Raw genomic sequence first — 21,945 nt, 5'->3', positions numbered from 1 at the left:
AGCAAGGTCAAGATTACATAGGGAGCAATAAGAATCAGGTCAGGCTTCATAAAGAGAAGACACTATGGAAAGCCTTAAAGTCTGCATGGAAGTGCTGACATGGAAGACAAGTGAAAGAACAGTGGGCAGTGGGAGCAAAGACACAAAGGCAGAATAAAAAGGGCACAAGAAGACCCAGAACTTAGGGGACCAGTCAGCACTGGGAATGTCTGTATCAGCAAATACTGCATAGAAATTGTGACAGTCTTAATCGTTCTCGAAAAAACAGGAAAGAGAAGGGCTCATCTCTGCCCTTTGTGTTTTGAGGTCTTTCAGCAAGTTTATACACTCCCTCTGCTTCAGGCCTGGGCCTTTCTGCTACATTCTAACCTGCAAAACAAGGCCACATGAATGTTGTGCTGTCACTCAACCCAACACACAGCTAGCTGAAGCTACTGGCTGCCTTTCCAATCTAACCCATCTCTTGCGTCTTGTTGTTAGCTGAACCACCATCTTTCCCCCATGTGACAGCAGTACCACTCTAGGACATCTCCCCAAATCTCCCATGTCAGAATTCATCTGTCTCTTTTCTATACTCACATAGCATTTTGTTCCACTATCAGGGAACATATTACAGTTCGCTGTTTTAGGTGCATATGTCCCCTTCACTATAGTGCGTATACTCATGGCAGGGGTTTTTGTCTGATTCATCTTTCTACACCTTCAGGGAAGGAGCATGTTATATTATGAATGTCATTCAAAAATAAAGAATGTAATACTAGAAGTGGGGAAGGAGAAAAATGATCATTATTTCTCTCCCTGAAACCATACCAATTAAGTAAACCCTCATATATTCTCTACTCCTATGGCAAGTTCTTCACAGATAAAAGACATAGAATGAACGAAGAACCTAGGAGGCCCTCTAAGGAAAAGTCTCTTAGATCGTGGTTTTTTAATATCCTGTTTTCCCCCTTAGTGACAACATGTTTTGGCATCTGAAATAAGGAATAATTTTCTTATTTGATTGAGACACCAGAAAAGGGGGAATATTTTTATCTGAATGGTGCTTGACTGCTAACAAATAGTGTCAGTCTTTTTAGTTGGAGCACATCCAAATGGAGAACTGAAAGCAATAAGGATATAATCAATTTTTTTTTTGGCAATACTGGGGTCTGAACTAGGCCTCATGCTTGCTTAGCAAGTGCTGTACCACTTGAGCTGCGCCTCCAGCCTGGAAATAAGTTTCCTGCTTGCTTTCCTTCTCTGCCCCATCCTGTATACCCTGGCAATATGGCTGCCACAGTAGCTGAAAGAGTGGAAGGCCAGATTGGAAAAATGACTTGGACTTATTGTTTATATAGGGGTCACAGAAAACTATGGGAAACAGACATAGGGAATGCAGACGAGGTTTGGAAAAGAAAGACTGCATTCACCACTGGGTATGAGAGAAGTAGAGAAGGGAGTCTTGTCAGAACTTGGGCAGATGCTCAGCCAGTACTTCTAGAGTGAGTGCTTCAGGTCTCCCTGGGATGGAATTCTCGGAAATTTAGTTCCATCATTGCCATTAAAATTGTGAACTATGTGTGTTCTTTTCTATAATCCTTATTGGGAAAGATTTATTTTTCTGAATTTGCTTGTTTTGTGTTTGCTCACTGCAGGCCAGTTTGGTATCCCTGAAGGGATTGTCTTTTCTATGCCTGTGAAATTTGAGAATGGAACTTGGGTGGTTCTTACAGATCTAAAAGACATTGAAATAAGTGAACAAATAATGGCCAGAATGACAAGTGATCTAATTCAGGTAATGTCAGAGTACATACAAGGAAGTTGACTTTGATAATGATCTTAAATTGATTCTGCTAGCCCATGGCATACGTTGGTTTTCTCTGTATTCAACTTATGTCTTGTTCCTAAAAATAATAAGAATAAAAATTTAAAGGAATCAGCAGAACACTACTCTTTTGGTTTTATAATTTCTGATATGTTAAAAATATTCGTTTTTATTAAAGTCAAGAATCAAAGCATTTTTCTATTAAAATAATTAAGTTAGTAGCATTAATCATTTAATCCTCTAATTATAAAATGTTTTAACAGGAGAAACTTGTCGCACTTGGAGATGTGTTAACTTTTCAGCCATACCAATCAGGTAATCTCTTAGATATGATATTTTATTGGGCTTCTATTAAAAGTATGAAATATTCATTATAACTAAATCACTATTAATATAGATTAATCCACATTTTAATATTTTTAACTAAATTGTTCATAAATAAACTATCCAGTTCAGTGTGTCTTTTGAAATAAAACATAATAAGAATGCTGCTGGGCACCAGAGGCTCACACCTGTAATCCTAGATACTCAGGAGACAGAGATCAGGAGGATCACGGTTCAAAGCCAGCCAGAGCAAATAATTCATTAGATCCTATCTCGAAAATACCTAACAAAAAAAGAGCTAGTGGGGTGGTTCCAGGTGTAGATCCTAACACCAAGTCCTGGTACTGCAAAACAAACAAACAAACAACAACAAAAAAGAATGTTAAAGAAATCATATCTTACAAACAGTATGACCTTATAAATTTTGTTTATATCCAACTTTCAGTAGGGCCATGTTCCCCTGAAGGCTCTAGGGAAGAAACCTTCCTTGCCTCTTGTAGCTTCTAGTAGCAATGCTAGCATTCTTGGCTTCAAACTACACCAATTCAGTCTCTGCCCTCCTTTACATGTCTGTCTTCCCCCTGTGTATCTGTGTTTCCAAATCGCTCACTCTCCCTATAAGAAAATCTGTCATTGCATTTAGAACTCACCTTCATCCAATATCACCCTGTCTTAAATTGATTATATCTGCTAGACTCTATTTCCAAATAAGGTCACAATCACTGGTATCAGGAGTTAGGACTGCAATGTATCTATATGGTAACAAACCCACAATACCATATTTACTTTCACACAACTTTATTTAAAATTCAATAAATTTCATAAGTTTATTTTTCTCATTGCCATTTTCTCTCATCATAAATTAATTAAGGTAGTCCTGGCATCTTTCTTTCATTCTTTACCTTGAAGAAAATCCCAAGTTAAAGATGAAAATAAACATGTAGAAATAAATTCACTTATGCAAGCAGCTTTAATTAAATATCTTTTGGAGCCCAACATTCATTCTTTCCACTAATATTTATGGAATTCCAACAATAAGCCAGTGCTAAGAACTGGAAATACAGGGATGTATTAGTTACTTTTGTGTAGGTGTGTCCCTGCAAACTGAGAGAACAACTTAAAGGAGGAAGAATTTATTTTACTCATGGTTTCAGAGGGTTTAGTCCATGGTTACTTGGCCCATGTGGTTGGGCAGTGCCTCATGGGGTTAGCCTAAGATTTTTCATCTGATGGTGGCCAGGAAGCAGAGAAAGAGGAAAGACCCAGGACCAAGGATAACCTTCAAAGGCATGACCCAAGTGACCCACTTCCTCCAGCCAAGGCCCACCTCCTAAAGATTTCAGAACCTCCCAAGATAGCACCACCAACATAAGTCTGGGAGGGATATTTCATATTTAAACAATAACAAGGGGTCAGTAAGATAGACCTGATCTTGCTCTCTTGGAACCTGCAGTCCATCAAGGGGCCACACATACAAATGACTGCTTTATGATGCAGTCAGAACTGTGTAGAGAAGTATAGGGTGCTATGCTGTCAGAACTTATGCCCAGGGATAGAATTGAAGAACCTGAGGTGGTAAAGCTTGTTTGGAAAAACCACAAAAGCTTATGCGGGTGAATCCTAAAAAGATGGAGCTAAAAAACAGACCCTTGAGGAATAGACGTGGGAACTATTGGAAGACTTCTGGATGAAGAATCACTGTGCCAGGAGCAGCCAACAGAAGAACATGAGAGAAGGGAAGTGAGAGAGATAGGGTGAGTCCTGGAAAGTCCCGGAAAGCTGATCAGGTATGTGACTGGTTTGTAAAGCATACTGGAATAAGGCAAGACTACTTTCAGAAAGACTAGTATTAAGAAGGTAGCACAATGACATGAGGAAGAGATTATTACGGCCAAGATTAGAGGCAATGGAAATTTGAGATAATTACATTTACATGATGCAATGAACTATTCAGACCTGGTGATAGTTTGGCTGTGGAGATTCTCAGAAGACAATCTGCTTCTTCAGATTGAGCAACTGGATAGATTTACTGATGGGGGAATGGTGAAAGAATATCACCATTATTCAAAAGAGAGAATATGAGAATGTGGGGGGTGTTGTGTGGAGAGGGTGTGTATATGGCATGTGTGTTGGTGGGACAGGACAAGAAGAGGCATGGTACCAGAGTAAATGAAGTATGAGCTTAGCTTCTTTCACTCTAATTCTGAAATACTTGTGGGAGGTCTAGAGTGAAAATATCAAGTAGAGAGAGAACTATATACTTTCTAGAGCTCAAAATAATCTAGACTACAATTGTCAAACTGGGAGTTGTTGCCTCATAAATACCAGTGAAATCATGAGCATGATTGTGATCATCTAGAGCGTGAAAGGAGAAAGTCCAGAGGAACCTAGCCTGTAATGGTTTAGTAAAACAGGAGCAGCTGACAGAGGAGCATAAGATAGAAATACAATGAGACCCTGAAATGTGATGTCATGGGAGACCTAAAGCCAGAGAGTGTTTCAAGAATAAGATCTATACTTTCAGATGCTGCTGGAGAGTTCAAAATGAAATGAGACCAAATTGTGCACTGGTGGCTCATGCCTGTAATCCTAACTACTCAGGAGGCAGAGATTAGGGGAATTGTGGTTCAAGGCCAGCCTGGACAGATAGTTTGCAAGACCCTATCTATCTCAAAAATACCCAACACATTAAAAAAAAGGACTGGTAAAGTGACCCTGAGTTCAAACCCCAGTACTGTCAAAAAAATTTAAATAAATGAAAAATAAAATGAGACCTAAAAGTACCCAGTGGATGTATGACATAGTATGACATGCCTGTAAAACTTTGGTGAAGCAATGTTGTGGAATAGAGAGGTTATGAAATGAAATGAGGGTAGAAAGAAGGGACTCTTGACTTAGAAGCCTCCTTCTTACTACAGAGCACATGTGCTTAGAACTGTGGGGAGAGGGTATGCTGGGGGCCAGGAGAGCAATGAGAAGGGCCCCATCACAACTTTGAAAGGCTTTCTGAAGGAGATGAAAACCAAGCTGAGTTGTGAGAAGAAACAAGTCTCAAGCTAGATGGGTAGTGAATGGAAGGGCGTGTCCATTCAGAGGGCAACATGTACAAAGGCAAAGAAGTAAGAGTGAACTTTCAGAGAACTGCCAACTCATTGTATCTGGAAAATGGAGTTTGAGGTGAGGAATGTCAGACACCTTGTTTAAATCAAAGAGGCTAATAAAAATTTTAAAAATAATAATAAAATAAACCAGTGGGAGATTTGAGGCAAGAGGAGGACAGAAACAGATTATAAGGTTAGAATGATCACTCTGTAACGGGAAAAATGAATTGAAGGAGGAGAGACAAGAAGAAAGACCAGTTGTATTGAAAGTAGAGAAATGATGAGAGTCCAAGCCAAGCCATGGCCAACAGTGTGTAGATACAAAAGGAGCTAGATTTGAAAGAGATAAGACTGGCAGAGAACACAGTCTGGGAAAGAGGACAAGAGCGCGCTCAAGGGAATCAAGAATGCACCCAGTATTTTCGACTTTGGAACATAGGGTGGTGTCATTCCCTAAGAGCAGAACTCCTCCAAGAGTATAGCACAATTAATCCCAACCCCTGGGAACATGTCTAGGGCAGCTGGATTCCCCCAGCTGGTTGCCTCTACTGTCCTTGTAATTTTCTATGTTTGTGCTGAGTCATGAAAATAACTGAGAAGGTGTGGTTAAGGTAAATAATATAGGAGAAAGAGCAGATTTTCCAGAGTCTTCTAAGTAAAAGTGTCTGCTGGATGATGGACACATCTCTTGAGTCTAAGAGAGAGATCTGGGAGATGAGAGTGAAGTGGTCAGCTGGCACTTCTAAGAAGAGGCTGATAGCCATGGTGACCTCCTGGAAGAGATCCTGAGTGGCTAAGGAAAGAACGCTTGCTTCTTCGCTGCATGGTCTCTCTTATGTCTTTTGATTTGATTCCATGTGAATGATTTATATATCCAAAATATAAATAGATATGTGGATGGATGGTTGGATGGATGGATATTAATGTTTAATTACCAGTAGGGAGGGAAAGGGTGAGGATAGAGGAGAGTGAGAAGAAGGGTCCTCAAAACAACAGTAGAGCACAAGCCCAAGAGCACAGAATCAGCTTCAAACTAGAAGCATCTCTGCTGCTAAGGCTCAAGGGAAGGGAAAGACATGATGGCTCCAATGCCTAGATGTGGGTAAGTGTGTAGGATGACAGAGTATGAACAAAACAGGCAGCAAGACCAGGTTCGGAAAGCTAAAGACTAGGAAAAGTCTGAGGCATAAAGAAGGAGGGGAACGTTTAAGTAACCATTAAGAGGAAGGGAGAGAAGTGACCCAAGAAAAGCACAGAATTTTCCTTTCAGACCTAAGAGCTCAGTGGAAGTCAGAGACTGAACTTGTAGTGACTCCGGTATCGGTTATGGGATTCCCTGCAAAGATGCTCAACAGTCTGAATTCAGGAGTGGGACATGCATGAACCCCAAAATATTGGAGTGTACTGTCACTCTAATAAGTACAGTTTGAATAGAAATATCACTACTCTATATTCCAACAAAATTCTGAGTTTTTCTATGCTGACTTTATTTGGGGTATCAAATTTTAAATTTTTTTTTCATAGTCATATCCTCTTTTGCTGGTGTCTTAAATAGATGCTGAGGTGATTTTCATCATCAGCATTAAGTATCAGAATAGAAAATTACTCCCATTTTTTTTCTTTTACTTATCATTTTAGAAGAAGCAGGTGAGGCCAAGAAATTAATGGTAATTGCATGAAAGCAGATGAAGTGATAGACTTTGTCAGTCTGTACTATGTAAAGAAGGAAAAATAAATAGAAATGATTTACGATGCCAGCCATGAGTGACACTGGAAGTGCCTGGCATCTTGTATGGTGCAGATTACAATCATGCAAAAAAAAAAAAAAAAAAAACCACCAGTTGTTTTCAGAATGAATCTGTAAAAATGAAACTGGCAGAAGACAGTGGAGGACCATTGGTTCAGATCAGAGAGGATTTAGGGAGATCAAAGTACAAGCATTGGGAGGAAAAACAGAGAGACCGCCAGGAAAAGAAGGTGTGGGCAAAGGATGGGATTTGGGAGTTCTCAGGCTGCTCTGATTGATGGCCAGATCACCCAGAGTGAGCCAAACAAAGCACAGCCCAGTGGTAGAATGAAGGTGGAGGATACGGGCAGAGATGGTTATGTAGAAGTACAATAGGCAGTTGGTTTTAACTGGAACTCTTATGCTCAGAATTGAGGCCCGCTTGGGTGGCTTTCTGCAATGGGAAGACTAGAACTGCAAATTCCATTCACTAGAATGGACCACAAAACTGTCATCCTGAATTTAACTTGATTAATTGATGGCTAGTCTAAATTTCCTATATATACTTATATAGCAAGCCCGCCTTACTCGCGGATTTATTACACATGGTTTTGACCAAGCACAGTCAAATAAATAAATAATGAAAAGAAATTTCAAAAACAATAATTTTAAACTCCCACATTTAAACTCTCACTTGTGCATTACACAGCTCAATTGATGCAGAGAACTTCTCATGTTTAAATCATTTTGTGATCTGCTGAGTGTTTCCTTGCCCTTAATTTTATGAAAATCTGCCTCCCAAAAAGCAAATGGTGCCCAAAAAACAAGTCAAAGTTAATGTGTTTAATTTAAGTGATGAATGAAAACTTGAGATTTATCGAAAGATATCATGTCTTTAGCAGAAGAAGGGGGGTTATAAGAAAAACGAATCGAACACCCACAGTACAGTACTGAACTCTGTGCATTCTGAGCGTTCATGTTTTTTTCTCCCAACTGTGGTCTCCTTGGAACCATATACTCACAGACACCAAGGGTCTGCTGTGTTACAGAGAGTTTTATGAAAAACAACTCTTTTGTACGCTAAATATTTGGAACTTGCCTCCAAAAACACTGTTCTGGAGATTCCAAACTCAGAGCATCAAAAATAATCAGAGCCTTTCACCCTCTCATAGTTTGAACATCTGTGCTTTCAACTTATCAATGTGATGATTCCTGTGTAAGGTTTGTTTAATCTCTTCAATTAATTTACTTAGTTTCCTGACTTTTAGAATATGAATTAGCCAAAACAATTGACAATATCTCCTTGTCCACAGATGACAAACAGGAAAAGCAAGAGATCACACCTGGTAGGTACACACAAGTGAAAAAAAATTGTCTTTTTAAATCTAAGGGGTGACACTAAACTTCAAAGAAAGGAATTTGATCATGCATTAGCCATAAAACGGGAGTTTAGTCATTCAGCATTCTCATACAACACTCAAAAATAAGATCATATTTGCAATCTGTTTAAATCTTTGGAGAAAATTATCATATATTCACTGATTACCCTCCATCTCCTGGTTGCTATGAGACACACTGGGAGACACAATAAGGAAGTTATGGCCACACGAGCTGTCTAGGGGAAGGAAGCCAAGAGATTAGGAAATGCCAAGACACACAATGAATTAAAAAGCATAATAAATCAGGGCAAGGTCTCACGGCCAGCGTGAGCAGGTCCCTTGACCTGACTGGGAGCAACTGGGGATTGAGAAAAAAGACACAAAGACAGACATATAGAAAAGCTTGGGACCAGGTGGGTCCAGCACTCCTGATGAGAGATGCTGGCGACCCCCTCTGCCTATAAGCGCATTTATTTATACAGCAGGTGTGGGAAAGTGGGGTGAAGGGCAGGTTGAGCTCTCATGGGTCCAGTCGCATAGGCAGCAGGAACAGCGTAGCAGTGGCATGTTGTTATTTACTGCAGACTATCCTGACTTCGTCAACATGCCCTGTTTTCCCTGCAAGGCAGTTCTTGCTGAACCTTGCCTCCCCTTGGCTGGGTCCGTGCCTATCAGCCAAGGGGCCCTTTGATAGAGCTGTGTTCATGCCAAGGTCTATCTCCACTGCCTCAGTCTCCCTACTTGCAAGGCTGCCTTGCTCACCTACTTTGTGCCGGGACCTTGCCTTCGCAGCACAAAGGTCTTTGACATGGCCTTGCACATGTCAAAGTTCTTTCTCAGTCTGTTTAGTTACTGTCTCCCACAGCAAGGCAGGGAGAGGGCAAAATAAGTAATGTAAAAACTCACAAGGAAAGGAAAAATCCTTTAAAGTATGAAGAAGAAAATTTAATCATTTCTTGAATCTATTTGGGAATTAAGGTGGCTAAAGATAAACAAATGGGCATTTATTTATTCACAAACTGTGCTAGCTCAGTCATGTAAGATAAAAAGTTCTAGAGAGCTGCCGTACAATAGTGTGCACATAGTTGACTACGCTGTATTGTATCTTTAAATTTTTAACAAGGTAAATTTCATGTTGTATGTATTTTGCCATCAGAAAGAAGAAAAGGAAGGGGAAGGGAAGGAAAAAAGAAAGAAAGAGAGAGGGGGGAAGAAAGGAAGGAAATGGGCATAATGGGAGCACATAGATATCTCCTGCCATAGACCGGGAGGGTTTGGAAAGGCTTTCCAGGAGAGGTGACATGGACTGAAAGGATAAGTAAGGAGCACTCTTTTGATTTAGAGAAAAAGAGGTGTATAAGTGGAGGGGCATAGGAAGGAATTGGTAAAAGACTTCCCACAAAGAAAAAAGAACATGGTAAAGGAGGCATTTTAGGTAATCAAGGCATGGAAAAAAGTACAAACCTGGGGTAGTTAAAAACAAAAAACTGCTACGGCAGATACACAAAAGGACAAGCAGAACTGGGAAGGTGGATAGGAGCCATGTGTTGTTTGGCTATGTGGTTATCAATATGACTAGTAGATGATGGGACAAAGCATGAACTAGATGGGGTCAAGCTAACAGAAGTAATCTAGTTGCGTTAACTCTATAGAGCCCCACACAACCCAAATCACTGTCCAGAAGAGCATGGTGAGCTCAGTCTCAGCCCCAACAGATCTTTTAAGAGGCTTGGTGAGCTAGATTGTCTCTCTAGGTAACTGAGCAGAAGCATTACCATTCTAGTTGGCCCAACTGGTATTAAATAATACTTAAGGAAAAGACTGAGGTACAAAGGACCTGTGAGAGAATTGAGGAAAAACTGTAAGATCTGGCATAAAGAAGGTGGAGGAAGAGAAGCCAAATTGCAGAGTAATATTCCCTAGAATATTTACAATATAAGGTATAATAAAGATTTGAGAGGGTTGACCTTCTACTAAATTATATTCTTGCACAAACTAAAGAGCTTCAATGGTGATAAAGTGGAGAAAATGGTGTTGATTTCAGGTTCTTTGGGGGACTTATTGTGGAATGAGCATTAAAATCAAATATAACTTTCCATACAATAGAAAACCTGCATTGCCATGTTTTTTATAGCACTATTCACAATAATTAAGTTATGGAATCAGTCTTGGTGCCCATCAACATATGAATGGATAAAGAAAATGTGATATATTTATAACAATGGAGTATTATCCAGCCATAAAGAAAGATGAATTATGTCATTTGCAGGAAAATGGATAGAACTGGAGATCATGTTAAGCAAAATAAGCCAGATTTGGAAAGATAAGCAATGTCTATAACCTTATGTGGATTTTTTAAAAATTAGGGCTAACGAAATTAAACACTAGCATTTTCTCATTGAAATATTATAAAGAAAAAAAAGATTTCAAAGAAAAGTTAAGGAATAGAAAAAAATATTATTTAATGTAATTTTTCATTGATTTATATGTACACAAATGCACATCCCGGGCTATAACCTAAAATGCATTCTTTACCAAGTGTCTAGGTCCACACAGCTTGAAAAACACTGACTTACAACATCTTATAGACTGATGGCTATATTCTAAACCAATATGTTTTGTTTAATTTTATTTTCAGACCATAAAGCCAGTGTGTATTCCGATCTAGTCCCAGATGAAAACAAACATCTAGCTGTGTCAGACGGTGAGTCAGTGGAGCTATAGGCAATCTCTGTAGCACTCCTGATCATGACTCATCTTGTTCAGTTTTACAGAATGATGCTGTGGTCAGAACATAGTCCAATGACCAAAGTAATTTTTAAATAACTGCTTCTTTTCTCACACTCCATAAGCACTTTGAAAGAGGGATAAAAATGTCAATAATTATTTTTAATATTGGAAATGCCTGAATGTCATACTCACTCAAACTCTCCCAAAACACTCCAGCTTAGCCCTGGCCCTTTGTGTTTATCTCTCCCTCCCCTGCTCTCCCTTTCTACTTAATTCTTCTTTACAAAGCCCCAGATAGCCAACAGGACAAGACAGGATCTTCCTCAGAAGATGGATGAGAGGATGAGACTAAATGAGCCAAATTAGAATTCTCTTCAACATCCAGGAATCTCTAGATAGATAGAGAGATGATAGATAGATAGATGATAGATAGATAGATAGATAGATAGATGATATAAATATTGAATTCTTGCCAAGATTTATGTGTATAGGCTTGTATATTTTCTAAATCTCTCTATATGAAACATATACAAATAATAAAAAAAAAAAGTGTTTCCATTTTACCACTTCTTCACCTGAATCTCTGCCACCGGAAAGGGGCAACCACTGAGAAGTTGACCAGTGATTAATATTGTGAGACTAAGACTTCATGGGAGGTTGGTAAAGAGTTGCTACACTGAGTCATTTGGACATCTTCTTGGTCTTATTGCCCATCGGGCCATGGACCAGCCATTGTCTTAGGTTGAGACTCCATAAAAAGGTGGTTCAATATCTTGCAACTCCTAACAGAGCAAGGCATTCAGAGAAACTTCAGAGTGGAAGAAATGAGGTTGGAAAAAAATGAGAATAACTGTATAAATCTATGTGCCTTAAATACTAAAACCTGTCCTTTTAATTCTCTCCTTGGTATAGTGGAAATTTCAGAGCTGAGTCATCACACCACCTCTGTAACACCATCATTCCAAGAGCCCATAAGTGGTAGGTAATAGACAAATCATTAATGAGTGTTTTCCTTTTTCTACTGGTGGAACTGGATACTAGATGATCAAGTTTTCTTGCACTACAATTCTTTTCAAACCTTCCTCTCACATCCCAGGGACTTGACCTGGCTTGCCTATTCTGGAATTTCCCACTTTTTTAATCAAAGCTATGACAGCAAGAACCTAATCCTTCTCTCAGAACAAATGAGTTAACAAGCAAGGAAACAGACTCCAATATATCTGTGAGTCCAGATTTCCAACGTATTTAACTGAGTTTTCCCAACATTTTATGAAAACAAGTCTGGTACAGATTGCTTTGCAGCTAAATAATCAGGATATTCACCCATGCCTCCACACTTTTATTTAAATGTCCGATAAAAGAAACGCAATCCAATTCACCCTCCATTCGGTATGAAGGGCTTTGACTTAGGGCTAATTACAGAGAATTATTGTCCATTGAAGTGAAGCAGGGCCCAGAGACAAAATGGAGCTGGAAAGATAGCTGCATACACATTTTAGAATGAGAAGCAAAAGAGCCTACAGAGCCTGCATGCAGAGAGAGCTTTAGGTCAAGAAAGGGGCCAGAATTAGTTTTGCTATATGAAACTATCTAGTGGTGGTCTTGTGGTTTTATTTCCCCATAGAATTCATGCTACACATGCATTCTCTCAGTCATTGAATCAGACTGAATACAGGAATCTAGAAGACAGAAGGAAAGGGGACAAAAGAAAAGTCAAGAAAACTAGAAGCTACTAATGTATTTTTTAAATAGTAACATATTTTCATTTTTCTTACCTTTACAGACCTTGAAGGCAACACTGAGGAACGCTGATAGCTCCAATTAGACCAAATGTAAAGAAATTTGCAGCTGTAATAAATACATAAAGACCTGTGAATTTATGTATTTAGGGGAAAGTGATTTGGAAGATTTAGATCAGGCTTAACTAATAATATGCTAGCCACAATAAGAAAATTCAATCATTTCATCTTATCTGTGTCCATTCCTGTGTTTTTTTATTATTGCACTTTCCTCAGAAATAACTTGTCAATTTCTATTTTTAAAAGTACACATAAAAATAGAGTTTCGGTCACTGCATCTTTGCCCATACAACCTTCTGAGAGAACCTGCTTCCACTGCCATTCCTAAGATGTGGGCCTCCGTGGCTACATTTGCTCACCTGTCTACTACCTTGGGCCAGAATCAATGAGAGCTAATCTTTTTTCTTCCCTTTCTTTCTCTCTGTCGAACTTGACTGAGACAAAGGAATGAATACTTGGCGTTTCAGTCAAGCTCATAGCAGTGAGCTAAAGAAGAGCACAAAGTTCTGCCTGCAAGGTCTTCAGGGCTGGACGGGTTCCTGTCTGGAAGACCTGGCAGTGTGCTGTTTTTCCTTGGTGTAAGTGTCTTTGCAGAAAACTAAACTTTAAAAAAAAAATCTTTGATTTAATAGATTTCTAATTCTCAATACCAGATATGGTCTGAATAAACTGAATTTTGAAGGAAGAACAATATTTCACCATGAAAATGCATGAAGTAAAAATTATATTCTTAAAGCAATACTAGTCAAACCAATGTGCTCATATATTTTTGAGTATAATACGATTCTGTACAAATACTGCCTAGGAACTTTTGAAAATCCAGGAGTCTTGTTAAAAACTGCAGCTATCTCTGCTTTCTCTGCATTTTTAAATAACTCTGAAGGTACAGGTTACTTTCTGAAAATTCAGAAGAGTTTCAACTGTTTCTACGCTGCTTCTAGACCACCACATTGAAATGGAGAATCTCAAAACAAGACTGACTTTTGCTTGTTTCCAAAGTTAACACTTTATTGCTGCTCTGAAAAAAGCTTGATGTCTGGGTTAAGGATTGGGATTGTGCTCTAATCCTACCTCTTCCTCTGCCTCTCTTCTTGTGGAGGTCCTCAACCACAAGAGTGTGACCACCAAGAATGGTAATTGGATAGACGGATGCTTCAAACATAGCTGGCTTATAGCCGACATGCCTATGCAGAGCTCCTTCATGGTACAATTCGACCACACTGGAAAGTGTAATTCAGACCAAGAAAATGTGGTTCAGCCAAAACAAAGCTTCCTGCTCCAAACCCCTTGAATCAGTTCTGTCAATCACTTATCCCTCAGAACAGGGTGGAAATGCTGGAAAAGAATACAACCATGTACACACATCACCTTTCAGTGTAGTGGCCCAGCCATTTAATGGTATTTTCCCCAATTGGGATTAAACTCTGGCCACTCAGACAATCAGCTTCTAGAGACATCTACAGAGTTTTCTTCTATTCATCCCTGACCCCAGAAGTCTGTACTTCTCCAACATGAATATGAACTACATACATCCTATGCTTGGACTGGGATAACATGCTATTCCAAATAGATTCCACAGGTGAACAGAACACTTATTTAATCACTGTATCTACTGCCAAACATTTGTCCCAAATTAATATAAGATATAGATTTACATTGGGAGAAAAGTATTAATACTTGTTATCTATTATGTACTACTTCAAAAACATCTTTCAGGGAGATTTTATTTTTTCAGCTGATGCTCTAGTTTTCATAGTAGACTCTCACACATAATGGGCAACTTGGGAGACCTCATGTCTGGTTTCCCCCATTAGAAATAACTTTTAGGGGTTTTTTCGTTGATGGTACATGGGTTTAAGTTCAGGGCCTTGAGCTTGCTAAACTGGCACTATACTGCTTGAACCATGCCTCCAGCCCTTTTTGCTTTTGCTATTTTTACAAGAGGATCTTGGTTTGGCAGAGTGGCTCAAGAGGTAAGAATGCCTGCCTAAAAGAGGTTCTCGTGTTTATGCCCAGGCTGGCCACAATTGCAATCCTCCTATTTATGCTTCCCTTGTGGCTGGAATGAGACATGTGCCAGCAAATCCAGCTTTTATTGGTTGAGATGGAGTCTTGCCAATTTTTTGGTCAGGCAGGCCTGGAACCATGATTGTCCCAATTTCTATCCCCAAAGTAGAAAAGATGACAGGTATGAACTATGTGCCTAGCCTCCTTCCTTCTTAAAATGCTGTCATAACAAGATTTAATACTTGCCTCCTTGACAACCATTTTGTGGTCATAAGAGACACCACTGGCATAAGTAAAGGGGCAATGCAAAGAAATATATGTATATAAATCTAGTGCCTGTACCTAAAGCCTTGATGACTTCAGAGAGCCTCTAAACTAAGCCAGGACCAAGTCTAGTATTTTTGTCAAATAATAACTCTATGGTTTAAACCTCTGTTAGTTTTGGTTTCTGTTGCACAGAGATAACATCTGTGTGTGTGTGTGTACACATTTCTATAGAACTTGATAGGGAAATTTTGTTAATTTGTTTAGGAGAAATAGCAAAATATAATCAAACAATTTAAATAACTTTCCCCACTCAGCCAGACGCAAAACCTGCACTGACTCACATTGTTAATATTCTCCCCAGTTCCAGCCAGCAAATACCATTAGCCTAATGAATCCTTGGCTTGAGTCTTTGGTATTAGCAGGAATCAGAATCACCTGTTAAAATAGATGGCTGAGTTTGTGACTCCAGAGGTTTTGAGTGAGGCCTGAGAATCTGCATTTTAACCTACCACCAGGTGATGCAGATGCTGCTGATCTTGGGGCCACATATTGACAACCACTGGGCAGTTACCTCCTAAGTCAGCTATCTTCTTAATTCATCTTATCTGTGCCTATACCTAAGATACTTTAGTCTGGAGTTCAATTTCTGACCACAGGATTCTTCTCCAAACTTAGTAAATTATTTTGGGATTTCTTAATGCTACCCCATCCAGATGAATCCAGGCACAGTCTTGTAAAGTCCAGATTTGTTGTTTCCTTGTCTTGTGCATACCATGCACATAACATAGAGGAGTGATCTTTCCTTTCCTGGCCAAATCATAATTTATTACATTTTATTTCATGGATATGAGAATTATAAGACTCCAAAAGATAGAAGTTGGAAAAGAGCTTTCTCCTGAATTTCCTACAGGTACAAGTGTGAAATAATGTTACATATAACCTCCATTTGTTCCTTTGCTGGCCTTAAAGTGAGCATCTTTAGCTCTGAAATGGTCCTGGCCCAAAGCTGAATGCTTTTTCAGTCTGCAGAGGACACAGGAAGGTTACCCAAGATTGCAGCTGGGCTTCTGAAAGCAAAGTGGTAACCCTCCCAACAGTGAGCACTTGCTCTGCTCCTCTTATTAATTGTTTCTGGGCAGAAATTAGGAGCCCACATAGATAGCTAATCTCAAGTCTCTCACTTCACCAGTACAAAGAAGCATGATTTTTATACAAAGGGGCCATAAGCAAGGGTTTTATAGAATGCACACAGCCTCTTCCCTTCTTGTAGGCATGCTATGTCTGGGAAAGAGACAACAAATTCTACTGTGTCTTGCTTAAGAACAACTTGCAAGAGTCACAAACAGTGTCACCAAATAAAAAATTTTACTTATACCCAAAATTACCTCTGTTTGCATAAACTTATAATGAGTTCTGTCTTAGCTATGCTTTGGATGTGGTTTGTCCCCAAAGGTTTACATGTTGGAAGCGTGGTCCCTAATGTGGCAATGTTAAGAATGGTGAGAGCTTTAAGAGGTGGAACCTAGGGGGAAGTGAGTTGGGGATGCTGCCCTCAGAAGAGATTAAGTTAGTTAGTCTGTGAGACCCTGAGTTAGTTACAAAGAGAACAGTACCGGTCCCTCCTTCCACTCTGGCTTCCTGTCTTGCCATGCATTCTCTCCTTCCTGTATGTCCTCTCTCCCCATAATGACATCTGCCAGGATGTGATGCAGCCAGGGAGACCCTCACCAGAGTGGACCCCCCACTACTTGGACTTCTAAACTCCAAAACTGTGAGCTAAATAAACCTCTTTTCTTTATAAAACATCCATGCTTGGGTATTTTGTTATTCTAACAGAAACTAGACAAGTATAGTCCTCACTCTTTCTTGCCTTATCAGCAGCGTTTGAGATACAACTTAGTCTTTTCAGACTGCTATAAAAAAATACCATAAACTGGATGGCTCATAAAACATGGAAATTTTGTTTCTCACAGTTCTAGAAACTAGGAAGTCCAAGATCAAGGTGCCAACAAATCCAATAACTGATGAAGGCCCACACTCAGTTCATAGGTGGCTTCTTATATGTCTTCACATGGTAATGGGCAAGGAAGCTCTCTGGGGCTCCTTGTAGAAGGGCCCTAATCCCTCCCAAAGGCCCCACCTTCTTAAACCTTCATATTGGTGATGAGCTTTCAACATCTGAATTTTGAGGAGACACAAACACTCAGAGCATAGAGCATAGTTGATCATTTCTTGTCTCTGACACGCTTCATTGCTTTCCTTCTTACTTCATCCCTATGAAATACACCAGTCTCCAGTCTCCTTTTCAGGCTTCTTTATCTACACTTACCTATCAACAATCCCATCCAGTCCCATGGCTTTGAGTACCATCTGCATGCAGGTTATTACCAAATTTACATCTCTATCCCAGTTATCTCTTCCAATCTGAGACTCCTCTATCCTACTTGAGAATTACACTTTAATGATTGGAAAATGAACTCACATGTCTATTATCTCTTAATGCTGACATCTCTCATCTCAGACCTGCTCCTCCCTTAGAATTTCAATAAAGAGGTACCAGTGGCTCATGTCTGTGGTACTGGTGTTAGGACCCGGAATCCTATTCCCCCGAGAGACAGAGAGCCAGGCGAGAATGCAATCAACAAAGCAGAGTTTATTGGGCTGGCTAGCCAGGGTCGAGCTCCCACACGGACACGCAGGACCGGTTAGGAAAACACGACCCTGAGCCTCTTTAGGGAAAATCTTATATAGACTGCGGTGGCATGCATATTTTCGTTATCAACATTGGGCAAGCAGGCAGAGCACATCTTGCGCGTACCTCACATCTTGCACGTACTTCACATCTTGCATGTACCCCCCACTCACATTCCCCACATTCTATATGCCCTAACTGAGCCCTGCCGCATTGCTTATCTTATCTACATGGGATGTTTGGTACTGGTTTCTCCAACAAGGGGGTTGGGGCCCGCTGAGACCTCCTATTCCTTTCACTGGCTACTTGAGAGGCAGAGAGCAGGAGAATCACAGTTCAAGGCCAGCCCAGGCAAAAAGTTCACAAGAATCTCCATCTCAGTCAATAAAAGCTGTGTGTGGTGACCCATGTCTGCCATCCCAGATTAGCAAGAAGCATAAATAGAATCATGATCCAGGCCTGCCTGGTCATAAAGTGAGACTGTATCTCAAAAATGACCAGAGCAAAAAAGGCTGGAGGTGTGGCTCAAATAGTAGAGCACCTTCCTAACAAGCATGAAGACCTGAGTTCAAAAACCCAGTACCACCAAAAATAAATACATGAAATAAAATAAAGAAGAATGCCATTCTTCCATTCACTCAAACCAAAATTCTTGGAGTCATTCTTGTCTTCTCATTCTACACCACATCTCAGGAAGTTCTGTTGTCTTTACCTTTTAAATACTACTACATACTTACCAGAAGTCAATCTCCACCATACTCATCTTGGCCAAGCCTCTACTATCTCTCTTCGGGATTATCTCATAATCCCTTAATTGGTGTCCCTTCTTCCACCCTTGGCTGCTTAAAAAACATTATTGGGATAATGCTTTCTTTCAAAATGTGATCCAGATAATATCTCAATTATGTTGAGAAACCTGCAGCAGGTCCCAACTTACTTAGAGTAGCAGCCAAAACCTTTACAATGGCCTAAAAAGCCCTAGGCAGGTGTATTCTCACCTCCATCTTTTCATCTCTGTTCTCTTCTCCTACCACTATCTCCCAACCTAATCCTGTGCTGCTCTAGTGGCCTACATCTCCAAGTCTTTGCTCATATTTCACTTTCTTATTGGTATTTAATGTCTAACATGAGCTCACAGCATTATCAAGCCCTCTTATCCTGCTCTACTTTTGTTTTATTCAATAGCTCTTATAATAACCTAACATTGTTATTTATTCATATATTATACTTACTGTATACTGTCAATCTCCCACACTAAGATACTGTCATGGATACGTATCTGTTCTTTGATGTTCTCTAGTCCCCTAAAATAATGCCCAAAACACAATTGTGATCAATACATATTTTTGATCCCTCTGTTAAGATTCATTATTTTTCATATATAACAAAATAAGAGAAAACCAGTAAATACCCATGGAAGCAAGTGTGTTATCTACCACAGTGGCAGCACATTGGTAAAATCCACAACCAAAATTTATTCTTCATCTTTGTGGAATTAGAAGTGTAGAAATCTAGTTTCTATACTTGCCATATAGTTTGCAGTCACCATTAATGTTACACACATAACAAGCTTAATGATAAAACAAAAGTGCCAATTTATCAATGTTAGATAGAAAACAAAAGTACAAAATTTACCAATGTCTATAGTCCTAATGATATGTTCACTTCCTGTAAAAACTACATGGAAATGCAAATTATGTTCAGAAGACTTAGAGTCAGAATTAGGAAAATTATTCAGATGGTTTGATAGTCTCAGATGCTAATTAACTTGTGTCTGCATGATAGAGCTCCATCCAGTGCAGGCTGGTTGAGATAATAGCACAATGCTAATCAACCTCTCCCAGTTCCTTTATTCAACACTTTTCTTGAGTGCTTACCAGGGGTCATGCAGTGTGAGAAGCAGGCATTGAGGATACACACACAAACAAGACAAAAAAGCTCTTTTTCCTGCCTTTACAGAATTTGCTTTATAGAGAAGAAGCAATGTAATAAACAAACACAAAAAAGCAAGATAACTGCTGATTGTGCTAAGAACTATTAATAAAATAGAATGATATATTAAAGCTACTTCAGAAAGGGTAGTCATGGAAGACCTCAGTGAAACCTGAGGGAAGGTTTCCAAAGATAATCTGAAGAGTGAGCAAGTAAGCAAATATATCAACATTTTTGGAAACAATTGTAAGCAGTATATGAGAAAGGTGAAACAAAATATGGAAGGGGGAGGTGAGAAAAAAGGAGAATCCTTGGTTTTGGATTGTTGGATTGGAATTAAAAGCATCATGATGAACTTCTAAAAAGGCTACATTAGGTACTTATGCGTTGCTGTGACCAAATATCTGACAGAAACAACTTAAATGAGAAAAAATTTATTTTGGCTCATGGTATCAGATTGTTGAGTCTGCGTTCACATGGCTCCATGCTTCTGGTCAGCAGAAGATCATGGGAGAGAAGCATGTGGTGGAGGTGCTTCTTCACTCATGGTGGATAGGAAGCAGAGTGAAGCCGTTGGGAAGGAGCCAAGGTAAGATACAGCCCCCAAGAACATGCTCCCAGTGACGACTTCCTTCAACTAGGCCCCACTTTCCACAGCTCCACCACCTTCCCCTAATCTTTTCATACTCTGAATCCATCAATGGATCAAACTATTTATTGAGGCAGAGCCTTCACAATGTAATTGTCTCTGGAAATGCCTTGGCAGACATGCCCAGAGGTGTGCTTTACCAATCTCCTAGGCATTTCTTAATCCAAGTTGACAACCATCACAAAAGCCAAGGAGGCAGAAGCACCCCCATAATAATGAATACATTTAGCACCCAATTTTGAGTCCTAAAACCACCCCCCAGTAAAATAAGCCAAGGCTTTTTGGGGAAAAAGCCTACATCTGGGACAGGGAAGGTCGATAAGTCTGGAATATCTTTGAGTCAGAGGAAAAGAAAATTACTTTTTAAATGGGATGGGACCTGCTCAAAGGACACAGATACCAGCTTGAAGGGACAGAATTTTAACCAAGTATACAAAGGTAATACCACCCAATAACAAAATAAACTGGCATTGTGTGTCCCTTAATGTGATGCATTGAGAATAAAGCATTTCTTATGGTATTCCTACTCCCCCATGTATAAGTTGAAAATAATCGTGGGGAACCAATATGAGTGTAAGAGATTCTGCTTATCCTTAAGGAGTATTTAAGAGGAAAGGGGCACAGTGCGTGTAATTTACTCTCAAATGACTCAGAAAAAAAATCTCACTGGGTGTTTATACAATAGCAATTTGTGAATCTGAGTGGAGTATATGAGAGTTCTTTGTAAGATTCTTCCAACTTTTGTGTTATTTTGAAATTGAAAGATCAAGTGTAATTTTAAAAAGCTAAGATAAAGGTATAGAAATATATTTTGGATTTAGCAGCAAAACATGGAAGTACAGACATTGCTTCAATATATCGATTTAATTTCCTTTGGTCGTTGGTGATATGTTATTGTTCTAGATGTCTCAGCCATGAAATGATGGCTGCCAGATGTTTTCCTAAATATTTTGCAATCTTTGTACAATTGTGAGTTAAATACTTCTAGTTCCTATCTGGACTGTTGGCACATTTTTAGGTGTTTAAATTATTCTACAAAATGTGGCCAATGCCATGAAATAAGAAACAAAAGGGAAAAGATAAAGCTATAATTATTTATAGGTAATATGCCTAGAAAATCCCCCCCAAATACACTGGCATAGTTTGGAATAAATGTGGTTTCAATGAAATGGAAAAAATAATAATAATTATGTCATTCTACCAGGGAAATAAAAAACTTATACCCTGAAAACTATAAAACACTGATGAAAGAAATTGAAAAGACACAAGCAAAAATGTATTTGATACTCATGGATTGGAATTAATATTATTAAAATTTCCATACTACCAGAAATAATCTAATATTCAGTACAATTCTAATCAAAATTCCAATGACATTTTTCAATAAATAGAAAACATAATTATAAAATTTATAGGAAACACAAAAGATCCTCTATAGCCAAAGCAATTTTACACAAAAAGAACAAATATAGATGCTTCATACCACCTGGCTTCAAAATATACCACAAAGCTATCGTAATCAAAACAGCATA

General features: G+C 39.2%; 1 protein-coding gene across 3 annotated transcripts in view; it reads left to right on the top strand.

The window, feature by feature from the left end:
- Positions 1-13,270, top strand: part of Mdh1b (malate dehydrogenase 1B) — a 28,413-nt gene extending 15,143 nt beyond the window's left edge. For 2 of the 3 annotated variants that reach the window (XM_074071561.1, XM_074071563.1), the window contains 6 exons: positions 1,638-1,777; positions 2,071-2,122; positions 8,272-8,304; positions 10,976-11,041; positions 11,980-12,045; positions 12,851-13,270. In XM_074071561.1, coding sequence (XP_073927662.1) covers positions 1,638-1,777; positions 2,071-2,122; positions 8,272-8,304; positions 10,976-11,041; positions 11,980-12,045; positions 12,851-12,879 — 386 coding nt within the window. In that variant the 3' untranslated portion in view covers positions 12,880-13,270. The remainder of the gene's footprint in view (positions 1-1,637; positions 1,778-2,070; positions 2,123-8,271; positions 8,305-10,975; positions 11,042-11,979; positions 12,046-12,850) is intronic. The other variant, XM_074071562.1, reaches the window with a different exon arrangement.
- Positions 13,271-21,945: the final 8,675 nt, after the last annotated feature.

The sequence above is a fragment of the Castor canadensis genome, chromosome 4 (assembly GCF_047511655.1).
Source record: "Castor canadensis chromosome 4, mCasCan1.hap1v2, whole genome shotgun sequence".
NCBI lineage: Eukaryota > Metazoa > Chordata > Mammalia > Rodentia > Castoridae > Castor > Castor canadensis.
The sequence above is the reverse complement of the archived record's forward strand: the minus strand, read 5'-3'. Positions and strand labels throughout refer to the sequence as shown.